This window comes from Mus caroli, unplaced genomic scaffold, assembly GCF_978045245.1.
Source record: "Mus caroli unplaced genomic scaffold, Mus_caroli_1 scaffold_6, whole genome shotgun sequence".
Lineage (NCBI taxonomy): Eukaryota > Metazoa > Chordata > Mammalia > Rodentia > Muridae > Mus > Mus caroli.
The window spans coordinates 97792693-97806790 of record NW_028227261.1 but is presented as its reverse complement, the minus strand read 5'-3'; the positions used below and the strand labels follow the sequence as shown (position 1 = coordinate 97806790).

Here is a 14098-nt window from a genome sequence, read left to right as displayed (position 1 = left end):
GTTCTACCACTGACGTACATTCCCAGACCTGGTAGAACTATTTCTTCAATGCATCTTTTTAAGGTCACAGTAGAAAATAGAATTTTAGTTATTTCATTGTATTTTCCACAGTAACTATAAACAAGTGAATTTTCAGAACCAAATTATCTTTAATAATTTGGGTCTAAAATTAAACTCTTTTAGTTTTTACCTAAATGTCCACCCTTTTGGGTTGTTTTGTTTTGTTTGTTTGCTTTTTTTTTTTTTTTTTTAGACAGGGTTTCTCTGTGTAGCCCTGGCTGTCCTGGAACTCACTCTGTAGACCAGGCTGGCCTTGAACTCAGAAATCCGCCTGCCTCTGCCTCCCAAGTGCTGGGATTAAAGGCGTGGGCCACCACGGCCCAGCCACCCTTTTGTTTTTAGCATAGCTGAATACCAAAATTCTATTTCTAAGAAGGTACACAAGCCTTTCTTTCTCAGGGAACCCCCAGGTCACCCAATCTAAGTCAGGCTCCTTCTTTCCTACTCTTTTTCTCCAAGTAATTACTGCAGCTCAGAACCACATACTTATGGTTTTTAGTTCTTCTTTGTTTAAGGTCTACCTTTCCTGCTGAGACTATGCAAGTCACAGGTATTCAGGTCTCTCAACCAGCAGATCAGCGTCAATCCCAATGCCTTCTGGGAGCCTTCTCGAGACCTTTTCCAACTCCAACTTCACTCTCTGTACTGCCCTCTGCATGGGATCTATTAAGAAACTTAAGACGGTTTCTTGGTGTCCTTGTCTCACCTCCTCCCGAATTTTTCTATACTCTAAGTCAAGGTGGACAGGGTAGAGTTCGGGCCCCTGGCAGGGGAAAGACATTCAGTAGCAACTGTAGGAGAAGTAATAGGGAACAGTTCTAGCACACAGACGTAGGAGCCGAGTGCTCTGATGTGTGCAGTGTGAGATATGGAGCTGTTGGTAATAAAATCACATCTCCAACCTGAATATTTCATCGCAAGAAACTTAGTATTCTGTGTTGAGCTTAGGAGTCATCACTAAAGCAATCTCCTCTTCACCCTACAGGGCACATACAGAATCCAAAGGCAAAGCACTGCTCACAACTCTTATCCCACGATAGGGCAGGACTCCCAGATAATGTGTACGTACTGTAGGAAATATCCCCCAAACCTGAGCTTTCTCTCTACTCTTTATATAAGGTGCCAAAACATCCCTTGGACCTCTGTCCCCCAAACCCCTTTCTGCAATCTACTGCTATAAGACTTAGGACAGCTGGGCAGTGGTAGTGCACGCTTTTAATCCCAGCACTTGGGAGGCAGAGGCAGGTGGATTTCTGAGTTCGAGGCCAGCCTGGTTTACAGAGTGAGTTCCAGGACAGCCAGGGCTACACAGAGAAAGAAACCCTGTCTCAAAAAAAAACCAACAACAACAAAACAACAACAACAAAAAAGACTTGGGACAAACTTCCTGTGTTGTAACACCTCTGTAGTTTTCACCCACCCTCCTTGAGCAGTCTCCCATATTGAGAGTATGCTACCCAGGCCTCTTAAGCGGCTGCTGGCTGCTGTAGTCCAGGAGTCTGAAAGTGCTAGACTTTTACCCGCCAGTGGGGTCTACCCTGATCTTCATTCGTCTAAACGTCAATAAGCATTCTAAAACAAGTCTGTAAATCAGCTGTGCTTGGAGTTAAACAGTGCACAGCAGCATAGCACCAGCAGCAAACGTGTATCTCAAGGACCTCCAAAAGGTTCATTCTCTGCTGTCCTCACTAAATAGGATTTGGGAGAGGAATTTTCCAGAAGTGAGCTTGGCAGAAGAATGGGGAGAAGAGGGAAACTATAGATGGTGGGGATGGCACAGATTGCAGCCTGGCCAAAAGGAGAATGAGCAGCCTGAACACAGCATGTGCTGTAAGTTTTGCCCACTGGAATGGCATCAAGGGATAAGGCATGCTTGTCATGCACTGACCCAATTCATAGTCCTTCCACATATCTCTAATCATTAGGTGAAAAGCTACTGCCTAAGATTTCCTCTAATGAGCACAGTTCTTACGGTTTGCATCCACACGGAAAGGAACTGCTGCAGTTCTGTCCTCGCCTGACTAGACAGCTCCAAGATCCGTTCCCTGTGCTCGTGGCTGGTGTAGGCAGAATCAGTGAAGTCCTCCACATGCTCCAAGACGGCCTCCAATGCGGCAGAAAGGTTCTCTTTGGACTCACAGCAAACATTCTCCCGAAGAGCTTCAATATTCACCTGAGAGCAAAAGGCCCCGCATCCATGTAAGTATCCCTAAAATGGGCTACAAGTTCTAACCATGTCCTGAGATGTGCTGGCAAGGCTTAGGAAGATTGCAGCCTGCACCCAATGGTCACTATCATCTCCAGTCACCTGGAAGGCTTGTTCAGGAGTCAGCAGTGACTATGCAAGGCCTTGTCTCAAGAACTGTTAGTATAATGACCTTCCCAGGAGATCATACTAAGGCATAAAAAGCGCTAGTGTGTAGAACTGAATACAAACAACAAACCAGCCTCCGCGTGAAGCATCTGCCAATAAAGAAACTGCTCAGGGCAAAATCCCAAGGAGGTTTGCACTCAAATGGGAAGGTGTGCGGAATGTAATAATAAAATCTTTAAAAATGATATGGATGGTAAGTAAGAAACAGGCAATGATGACTGCGATTTTAAATAATTGAAACCTAAAAGTTAATCATGTACAATTCACATCATTTATTATTTTTTTGGTTTAGACCCAATGTGTGTGTGTGTGTGTGTGTGTGTGTGTGTATGTTTAAACAGCAACTTAATGAAGTTATACTGATCTTTTTAAGGCTATTAAACTGTTTACATAGACATATCTACTTATTTACAATAAGTGAAGTACAGAAGAAAGTATTAAATTTCTCTCTACAGATTATTTTCTCCATCAAAAAGAAACTGGTGCTGGGCGTGGTGGCGCACGCCTTTAATCTCTGCCTTTGGGAGGCAGAGGCAGGCAGATTTCTGAGATTGAGGCCAGCCTGGTCTACAAAGTGAGTTCCAGGACAGCCAGGGCTACACAGAGAAACCCTGTCTCGAAAAACCAAAAAAAAAAAAAAAAAAAAAAAAGAAAGAAACTGGTATCAAGGCAGGCATAGTGCTCCATGCCTGTAATGCCAGCAGTTATAAGGCTGAGGCAGGAGGATTGCAGTTTGAGATCAGCCTGAGCAACATTGCTGGGTCCAATGGTGGGAGCACCTCCTCAGGCAATGGTCAGCAAAGAGAACAATTTGCTCTACTGCTTTCTTTTAGTCCCTCTTCTGATCTCAGGCTTCATACAAGGTCAAGGTGCAGTGAGACAGAAAGAAAATGATGCCCATCTTAGTCCTGCTTTTTAATGGGTGTGCAACCCTTAGCATAATTAGGTAACTTTGCAGGGCCTTGGTTTTCCCATCTTGAAAATAAGGGCACTGTACTAGATAATGCCATAGGGCCCTCCTGATGAGAGATCAGACTTCCTGGCATCAGATCTCAGCTCTGGTACTGAGGCAGCAAGTCCATCTCATCTCGGTCTCTCAGTCTCCCTAACGGTACCCTGAAGAGAATAGCAACGGTTCCTGTAGGGATTCCAGGAGTCTACACTCTGAAAGCATAGAACTGGCACAGAGCGAGCACTCCAAATGTCAGTAGAATTTACTGTAGAGCTATAATGTTGGTGCTATTGCTCAGCCTTGATGTGTGGACCCTATCACCCAGGAAGAGCAGGGTCCCAGAAGAGACCGTATGCTGCTCATAAGCATCACAGATGGTTCTACATGGAGGAGTCTATCTAAACCAAGAGCTGTGCAGGGCTGCTGCTGTCAGCAAAGACCTGTGTTGTCTGTCAACACAATCCTGAGCCTGTATTGCTCACTGTTGGGTTTTCCAGAGTGGCATTACATTAAAGAAATATGTTTGACGTTTTTTTAAAAAATATGTGTATAAGTGATTTGCCTATATGTACATATGTGTACCATGCGCCTGTGGAGGCCGCATATGGCATCAGATGGCCTGGAACTGGAGTTTCAGGCATCTGTGAGCTGCCATGGAGGTGACAGCAAATGCTCTCAACCACTGAGCCATCCTTCCATCCCTTGAGATGCATTGCTTTCTGTAACATGCTACTCTAACCTCTTCTTAAATTATGTGTATGGTGCTAGATGCAGGAGGGGGAGGGGCACCTGAATATGGGTACCAGGGAAACTAAGAGTATGTCAGATTCCCTGGGTACCATGCAGTTGTGAGCCAGCTGATAGAGGGACTAGGAACATAACTTTGACACTCTTTGAAAACATCCAGCATCTCAACCACTGAGCCATCTCTCCAGCCCCAAGATGAACCACTCTAAATCCTTACACAGAATACTGTACATAATGATGCTCCCTTCAACGAGAAAGGAAAACAAGCCAAACCTACTCTTTATTCTTACCTTCAACTCTTTAATCCCAGTAAAAATGCTGACAGATGAGCTGTCGGTCTCTCCGCTGAGTCTGCGGTCAGTCACGATCTCAGTGACCTTCTCCAGGGCTACTCTCATCCGGTCAAATACCCCTTCTTTGTTTGTGTGCGCTGACTCACAGCTGGGGTGCCTGAGACATGTCTTTCAGAACAGTTGAGGTTTTTATTTTAATAACAACTTGTACCACAACACATTAAAAATTGTACAGAGAACATGCCAGGCTAATAAAAATGTTTTTTTTACCCAAGTCTCCTGGGCCCCTGGTTCCCCCAGCCGCCTCTCCTCACTAGTGTGGAAGCAGGATGAGTAAAAGTGACAGAAAAGTTAGGTGAGTGACTAGAGAGTAAAGCTGCATCTTCAAACATCAACAGTACAGTCATCTTAATTACAGGGATGGAAAAGCCCGACACCGTTATCAAGATCCAAACTGTCTTCTACAATCTGTCTCACACCAGCAAGAACCAGAAAGGAGTGGGGGAAACTGGATGAGGTACCAGATGACAGTGGCAGCATCTTTCACTTTTAAAACGGGCTGTAAAGAAAGACGTACTCTAGGTTCTAGATCCAAAGAGAACATCTGCCTCTGCTGTGTGGCTTCGCTAATCCCAGCCCATCAGTAAATACTTGCAGAAGAAAAAGCAATTCTCTACAAACTCACGTGGAGCCATTTACCAGATTATCCCTGAAATGTACCAATTGCTGGAAACACGCACTCCTGGCCCATCGTTTTATAAAAGTAGAAACAGAAAGGAGAGGCCGTGCATTCATGGGAGGAACCAATGGAGGCTGCATCCCGCACACTCCACCACTTCTGTTTAACCAAGCATGCCTTGCCCGGCTCTCACTAGATTATGCGGCCTGCCAAGCTTGCAGAGAGTGGCTGTGCCAGGCAGCTCTGTTCACACTACTCCATCCACTCTTCTGCTTAGCTGCTGAGTCATGGGGAAGGAAGGCCAGCATCCCTGATCATTGGTGAAGATTCCACTTGGTCCTAAGTTACTGTTTTCTTTTCTTTTTTTTTTTTAATGGTGGTTTGTTTTTTTTTTGTTTGTTTGTTTGTTTTTTGGTTTTTCAAGACAGGGTTTTTTGTTTTGTTTTGTTTTGTTTTGTTTTTTGCTTTTTGTTTTTTGTTTTCGAGACAGGGTTTCTCTATATAGCCCTGGCTGTCCTGGAACTCACTTTGTAGACCAGGCTGACCTCGAACTCAGAAATCTGCCTGCCTCTGCCTCCTGAGTGCTGGGATTAAAGGCGTGCGCCACCACGCCCGGCTTTAAGTTACTGTTTTCATCTCTTCAAAAATACCAAAGAGGGCTGGGGTGAGGCTCTCTGGTGGGGTACATGCTTATCAGAAAAAGAAAAAGAACAGATGAAACAGAACTGGAAAGCTCCCACATCAGATGCGTTTGCCCAACCATTTCTTACCACTGACTGACGTGGGTGACACCGAAGGCTCTTACCTTTGAGGCTGTGAGGAGCATCATTGTACCCTTTTCAAGCACGGCCCTCGCCACAGCCATTCTGGCCTTTTTCTTCTCATCTTTCAAATCCTAGAGATGAAATCACATCACTGGGTAGTCTAAGAACATGCAAGCAACTTGATCTTTTGAAAAGCCATCAATAATAATGTTCAGAAGGCCAGTCACACCAGTCACACCAGTCACACCAGTCACACCAGTCAGAAAGGAGCTGAGAATGTTTCCTGAACCGTCTGTGCTTTGGAGAAAACAGTCACACTCTTCACCCCCAGCTTCACTCTCTGAGGTCACTGACCTGCTGTCCACATGTCTGTGTTACTGTCTGTCTCCTCCCACACCCTCTAAAACAGAGGTTCTGGGGGCAGAGGCTTTGGAGTATGTACTGTTAAATCCCCAGTGTCCAGTGACTAAGTTATGAGAATCTGCTGGGTATGAGGAAAGAAGCTGGATGATGCGATGGCTATGTTCAGCATATTCTGGACAAATTAAGAAAGAAAGGGCTTAGCTGGGCAGTGGTGGCGCACACCTTTAATCCCGGCACTCGGGAGGCAGAGGCAGGTGGATTTCTGCGTTCCAGGCCAGCCTGGTGTACAAAGTGAGTTCCAGGGCAGCCAGGGCTATATAGAGAAACCCTGTCTCAAAAATACAAAAAACAAAAAAAGAAAGAAAGAAAGGGCTTGAACTCTTGATGCAAATACTAAGACTTTTGACCTGGGCAAAGCAGTTACCAACAGCTCAGTGGGAAATGCCTACTACCCTGTGTCTGATGGGTGGAATTTCACAGGTACTTCTGCCGGCGTGGTGGTGATGCCTTCAGTCCCAGCACTGGGGAAGCAGAAGCAGAAGCAAAAGGATCTCTATGAGTCTGAAGACAGCCTGGTCTACACGGTCAGTTCCAGGCCAGCCAGGGTTAGTCTCCAGCCAAAGTCCACAAGTTTTAAAAGATTCAACTATAGCCTTACTGGACTTGGTAGAAATAAATATTCCTATACCAATATTCTCCAGACCAATTCTATTTTCTTTTTTGATCTTTGAGGTAGGGTCTTCCAATGTAGCACAGACTACCCTGGAAGTTACTAGGTTGCTTAGTTTGACTTTAAATTCATAGCGACCCTCCTATCTTAAAATCTTAAGTGTTGAGCAGGGCAGTGGTGGCCCACATCTTCCCACCACTTGGGAGGCAGAGGCAGGCAGATCTTTGTGAGTTCAAGGCCAGCCTGATCTACATAGCAAGTTCCAGGACAGCCAAAACTACATAGAGAAACCCTGTTTCTAAATAAATAAATTCAAAACTCCATTTAAAGAAGGAGAAGGAGGAGGAGGAGGAGGAGGAATAAGAAGAAGAAGAATTAGAAAAAGAATCCCAAGAGCTAGGATTACAGTAGTGAGCCACCATGCTGGCTCCATACCAGATTTCTAACTACAAATCAAAATAACAGTGGAAGTTTACCAGTTATGTGGCCAGCAGGAAACAGTCAAAAAGAGCTACACGGGCTTTGGAATCTGAGTCAAACCACACTCGCCCAAGTGATCCAGGAAATGTTAGATGATAAACTGTCATAAAAATACTTTATATTAATAATGTTTATAGGGAAGAGTGGAGGAGGCGAAGAGAGAGGATGAAAAAGAAATGAAACCGAGTGTAAAAGAGCAATGGCTTCAGAACAGAGCACAGACAAGGTGCCACACAGGTGGCTTTTAAAACTTTATAGACACAAGTGCACATGTGAGTATGTGTGTAAGTCAAACATGTGTATCCATGTGTGCTCAGGCATGGGTATACACGAGTGCCGTAGCACCCATGTGGGGGTCAGAGAGCAACTTGCAGGTGTCAGTCATTTCCTTCACCATGTGGACCCTGTGGATTCAAATAAGACAAGCACCCTTACCCGCTCAGCCATCTACATTCAGCTTTTTTAGAGACAATTAGGAGTCCCCAGCCTGACATTTTCCAGGCCCATGTCCATCTCCCAACTGTAGCTACAACCAGGAAAGCTCCCAGAGGCATCTCAGTACCACAGGTCAGACGTGATGGATTCATAAGCAAACACCCCAGCAGGGAAAACCCTATTCCAGACATGCTGTGGTTGTCCGCCTCCTCAGACTTAGAAGTGTTGGTCTGAATTGGGGAGTAGGTCCCAAAAAACAGACATCAAGTTATGGTTGAAGACTGACAGGCTTCAGGAATAGACTTAACCAAAATCCGTCCATTGGCAGAGTGACCTTAAAAATCCACCTCAGGTTTGGTTTTCTTACATTAAAAACCACCAGTAGCAACACCCAACATGCAGGGGTACATTGAATATTAAAATCAATCATGCATATTAAATACCTAACATATTATAACCAATGCAAATGGAACAATGCCATATGTTCTTAGGAACAAGGTCATGGATGTAGTGAATGAAGAAGTCAGTTCATTGATTAAAAAGATCACATTTCCACCCAAAGTAAAAGGTCTGAGTGTATGTGAAGACATCTCAAAGTGATAAGTACGTACATTTTGTCTGTCTCCTGTTAGATGTGCAAACTCCACCATTTCGTTTCCAAACTGGCTGAATATCTGAACAAATTCCTGAAAGCTGTTTACTTTCTCTAGCCTTTCCATGGTTGCAAGAATCTGCAAAACAGAAAGTATTTTATTGGGCAACAAACAAGAAAGAGACTGAGACTTCCAGAGTTAAACAGAGACAACAAACAGGGGAGGCTCAGAACTCTCTACACAGCCCCTTAGTCTGGTTCTGAACTCATGATGATCCTCCTGCCTCAATCTTTCAAGAGTAGAGATTACAGGCACGAGAGTAACACCACCCCCATCCCCCTCCCGTCCCTACCCGAAAGCTCAATTTTCCTTTTAATAATAGTGACTCTTAAGAAGACTCTGGGAAGGCTGTACTAATCACCTCTGAGGAGAATCCTTCAGTGACTTTCTTTCTGCCTTTTAACAGACTCCTCCAATTCTCTCTTGAATACACTGGGACCCAGGCTCCCAGCGCTGGGACCTGGGGACACCGTCAGAGCCACGTCTGAGCAGTAACAGCTCTGCTCACTCCTTCCTCTTCACACTGGACTTCATGACTGAGATCCTCCTCTGTGTATTTAGGGTTTTGTTTATTTGGTTTTGGTTTTTGACACATGGTCCCTAATCCAGGCTGGCCACACCCTCCCTATGAAACGCAGGATGACTTTGAACGGTTTTCATTTGAAGTCCATGTGCATATAGTCATACCTGGGAATGAGTGTGTGTGCAAGGGCACGTGTGTACACATATGTGGAGAAGAGCTTGACTCTCAGTATATTCAGTAATCCGTCTGTTCATTATTTTCTGAGGCAGGGTCTTAAACCTGGAGCTCATCTACCTGACCAGTCAGAAGCTGAAGAGTTGCGGCAAACTAAACCCATCTCCTTTCTTTACAAAGTACCTCGCCTTAGGCATTTTGTCATAGGAACAGAGCGCTAACAAAGGGAAGAGAAAACAACAACAACAACAACAAAAACAAAAACAAACAAACCAACCAACCAGAAACTGCACAGGTCGCTGAACCAGAACTGTAAGAACCCCAGTGTGGAAGAAAATGGAAGGGAGGTGATCTACAGAGCGAGGAGTGGGCGGGGCTAGGATTCACAGTTGAAAAACCATTCTCATCCATCAGGAGCTGCTGTTCAGACTAAGCAGCTGCCAAGACGCTTCAGACAGTGAGGAGGGAACAGAGCGCAGACCGACACACAGTACAGACCTACACACAGACAGACACACAGTACAGACCTACACACAGACAGACACACAGTACAGACCTACACACAGACAGACACACAGTACAGACCTACACACAGACAGACACACAGTACAAACCTACACACAGACAGACACACAGTACAGACCTACACACAGTACAGACCTACACACAGTATAGACCTACACACAGACAGTCAGTACAGACCTACGCACAGACAGACACAAGTACAGACCGACACACAGTACAGACCTACACACAGACTGACACACAGTACATCAGCAGAGGCTGTATCCTCCACATAAGAAAAACAGCAAACGAACGTGAAACATTCTCTGATTGTTTTTTCCTAAAAACAATCTGCTGAGTTTTGGTCAGACCAAGATAGGTTAGAAAAACACAGATATCCTGTGTTTGCTCATTTTTAATGAGGCTATGGAGGGCATTTGGCCTGCTAACCTGCCCAGGCAGCTCAGGAAACGCAAGCAATTTCCACAGATAAGAACAACTGCACACTGAGCCAGCCTCCATCTCAGACAGGCTCTCTTTCCTCTGTCATTCTCTCCATTTCTTTTTCTCTTTAAACTTTCACTTTCTGGTTCACTCTCCTACTTCGAGACTGTATCTCTGCCCTGGCTGATTCAATTGCCCTCCTCCTCACCTAGGGGGTTATCCACGGAAAGCAACGGCCCTTGGTTCCCAACGATCCAGGGCACCGCCACTGTCTACCAGAGTTAAGTTCCATTCTTAAATTTTGCAATTCTTCAGAAATATTTAAGGACTCTACATATGAAAACTTTGTAGCTGTGGATAATTATAGTTTCAGATAATATATATTTTTTTAAACATAAGGTCTCATGTAGCCTAGGCTGGTCCCAACCTTCTATGTAGCTGAGGCTAGCCTTGATCTCTGGATCATCCTGCTTCTACTTTCCATATATGGCGCTGATAATCGAAGCCATGACTTAGTGCATGGGAGGCAGACCTTCTATCAACTGCGGTACAGCCAGAGCCCAGATGGTTTACATTTGTTCTTAGCTTTTAAATTGTAACTCTCTGAGTTAAATAAAAGGAAAAGACCTGACGGATACTTGTCAGCTAAGTCTCTACCACATACAATATCAGCTTAGCTTTTCTCCCCAGCTTGCATACATCAAAGGCTTTTGGCAGTAAGCCTCAACAAGAGTTTTAGTGCTGTTGTTATTAAATGAGAAACATTACTTGCATTTAAAAGTTTAGGCTGGAGCTGGAGAGGTGGCTCAGTGGTTAAGGGCACTGACTGCTACTCCAGAGGATCCCTGTCTGATTCCCAGCATTCCCACATGGCAGCTCACGACCATCTATCACCCCAGTTCCAGACGATCTGGCGCCCTCTTCTGGCCGCTATGAGCACCAGGCATGCACATGGCACACAGGCTTACATGCAGGCAAACAGTCATATACATAAAAAAATAGATTTTTAAATGGAAATAATAAGAGCTTAGGATCAGTACATTGGAGATGGTAGGCGTAGAAAACACCATTTTAAACTCTAGGCAGCAGGTTCTATAAACAGTTATTTAACAAGCATTGCCCAATTACCTGGATTTCACCTCAACAAGGATTCTGAACCACCAGAGACACAAACAGGCACAAGTGAGTACCTTGTTTCTCGATGTCACTATCTGCTTGATGACTACACGATCTGCCAGCAGCAACACTTTTGTCACTGAGGAGAGCAGCAGCCGGGCAGCCTGCACGACGCCTGTTTTGTCTGTCAGAATTGTGACCTGACCATCTGATTCCAAATGGTTCCGTTTGGTCACATCTGTGAGTGAGGCGATTGTTTCACCTAAAAAAAGGGGGGGAGGGGAGATACTATATTGGGAGTGAAAACTTAAACAAAAGACAGACTTTTCTCTCATTTCCCGTGCATTTTAACCTGGGAAACATGAGGAATAAGATGCAGCTCCGCCTCAGAAGGCTCCTAGGATGCTTTTTAGCAAAGCAAAAACAAAACAAACAACAACAACAAAAACAAGCAAACAAAAATGTACACTCTCAGAACCAAGACAAACTTTGACTCAGTCAAAAATACAATTTGTCTTTCTTGTAGTTTGGCCAACCACACAATCTAAAGGCTGCTTCTCTGCAAGACAAAAGAAAAGTCCCAAGAAGGAAAAACCAAACCATAATCCAGAGCAGTGAGCAGGACACAGTGCCCAGGCCTTGGGGTCGGGGTGGGAGAGGGGCAGAGGGAGGTGCGGCAGGGAGGGAGGGGAACTGTCAATCACTACACCTGAAGAAGCCTGGGTTTGAAAGGACACTGACTGCTCTTCTGAAGACCCTGAGTTCAAATCCCAGCAACCACATGGTGGCTCACAACCATTCATAATGAGATCTGACACCCTCTTCTGGTATGTCTGAAGTCAGCTACAGTGTACTTATATATAATAATAAATAAATCAAAAGTAAATAAATAAATGTTGTCTTTAGTATAAGAGTTGCCTTGGTCATGGTGTCTCTTCCCAACAATGGAAACCCTAACTAAGACACACTCTAACAAAAATATTTACTGAGCTGCCATATAGAAAACAAGTCTTAGCAGCAGGTCAAGCAAAAAGTAAAGAGAGACTAAGATGCAAGAATCATGACGTGAAAACTTGGTAAACACGTATTCATGCTGAGTGCACACACACATCATATAACAATCCTCCACAAATGAGGCCAGCGCCATGCTCCCATGAGAATGTGGCTTGCCCAGTGTCTCCCGGCCTGGTGAAGGAGGTCGGACTGGAATCTAACAGTTAACCTGAAGCACTCACTAGGTCTTGATCACTGCTTCGTAGTCTTGCCCTCAAGCACATACAAGCTGCCCAGGAGAAAGAGGCCATTAAGGGCTGAGTGAGCCAAAGGCCCTCAGGACTGGTTCACAGCACGTGTCAGTGAAAGGTCCCTATTTGCCTGCAACTTTAGGAGGTGTCCGGTTGGGGTGGGGCTCCTCATGGAGTGATTTAGAAGAGATGGTGTGTGAGGCTCATGCCACCAGAGGGGACCTGCCTGATCCTCGGCTGGAGCTATCTGCACATGCCTGCTCATAAGGACTCACTTCCTCCCCTCCCCCAGCCCCTGCCCTCACTAAGCACAAGGAGACAAGGCTAAGGGACCATAGAACCTCATGCTGTTCTTTCCCTGTAAATCCCACCCCCGCCCCTCTTGCTTTCAGCAAGGGCTGCTATCAGGAACAATTCGAGACAGTCTTTGTGCTCTCTCTGCATTGCCCACTGTATTCTATAACAAGCTGTATAAGTGCCCAGAGAATAACGTGGTGCCAGGAAAACAGGACTCTCCTCTTACGAACTGGTTTGTTGCCTCTCAGCAAACAATGGGGGTTATATAACCCTTTGTTTCTCTCATTTTCGTCTTGCTTTCCAGGAAGTACAAAGATAAATTTACTACTTAGTTAACTATTCATCTTTGCCAAAGATTCTGGTATATTTTTTCTCTGATTTTAATAGATTCACTTGACCTGTCTTTTATTATGGCCCACTTCAAATCCTTTTTTATAATGGAAAAAATATAAACTACAAATAAAGTGAGGCCATCTCCTCTGCGTCCCACATAAAGCTGTTCCCTAAACCAACAAATGGCTAGAAGCCCGAGAACCAGGCCAGAGTCCTCCCTCTCCTGTAGTTAACAGCTACATTCTGTCTATTCAGCCACATCAGCAAGTATGCTGTATTAGCTGTTTGTATGTAAACGCTTCACATGACATCTCCCTGCCTTCATCCTAAAAGCCAACCCACGTCATTAATATTCTAGGATTTTTTTGTTTGTTTGTTTTTATTTTTTGTATTTTGAGACAGGACTTCTCTGTTTTAGCTCTGGCTGTCCTGGAACTCTAAAACAGGCTGGCCTCAAACTCACAGAGTGTGTGTGTGTGTGTGTGTGTGTGTGTGTGTGTGTGTGTGTGTTGGGGGGAGGGGGGAATATTGATATTAAAGGCATGCACCACCACCTTCTGGCTGGATATCTTTTTTTTTTTTTTTTTTTTTTTTTTTTTTTGGTTTTTCGAGACAGGGTTTCTCTGTGTAGCCCTGGCTGTCCTGGAGCTCACTGTGTAGACCAGGCTGGCCTCGAACTCAGAAATCCGCCTGCCTCTGCCTCCCAAGTGCTGGGATTAAAGGCGTGCGCCACCACGCCCAGCTCTGGCTGGATATCTTAACTCAAAGTAAACCTAAAGTGTTTTGTCAGGGATGTAGCTTGGTAGTGGTTAGCATAAAAAGCAGCCCTGGGTTCTATCCCCAGCATTTTAGAAAACAAATTCCTACGTTTTCCTGGGTGTCATGGTACACAGCTATAACCCTAGCATTTGGAATCCAGAGACAAGAGGATCACTCCAAGTTCAAAGCCAGCCTGGTTTACACAGTGAGTTCCAGGATAACCAGGCTACCTGG

General features: G+C 44.9%; 1 protein-coding gene across 2 annotated transcripts in view; it reads right to left on the bottom strand.

Moving 5' to 3' along the window:
- The window catches only part of Ctnnal1 (catenin alpha like 1), a 52655-nt gene that overhangs the window by 19842 nt on the left and 18715 nt on the right, over positions 1–14098 (bottom strand). The window contains exons 3-7 of one of the 2 annotated variants that reach the window (XM_021160014.3): positions 11306–11493; positions 8429–8548; positions 5911–6000; positions 4424–4594; positions 2033–2233 (exon numbers count right to left, since the gene is read on the bottom strand). In XM_021160014.3, coding sequence (XP_021015673.1) covers positions 2033–2233; positions 4424–4594; positions 5911–6000; positions 8429–8548; positions 11306–11493 — 770 coding nt within the window. The remainder of the gene's footprint in view (positions 1–2032; positions 2234–4423; positions 4595–5910; positions 6001–8428; positions 8549–11305; positions 11494–14098) is intronic. The other variant, XM_029476273.2, reaches the window with a different exon arrangement.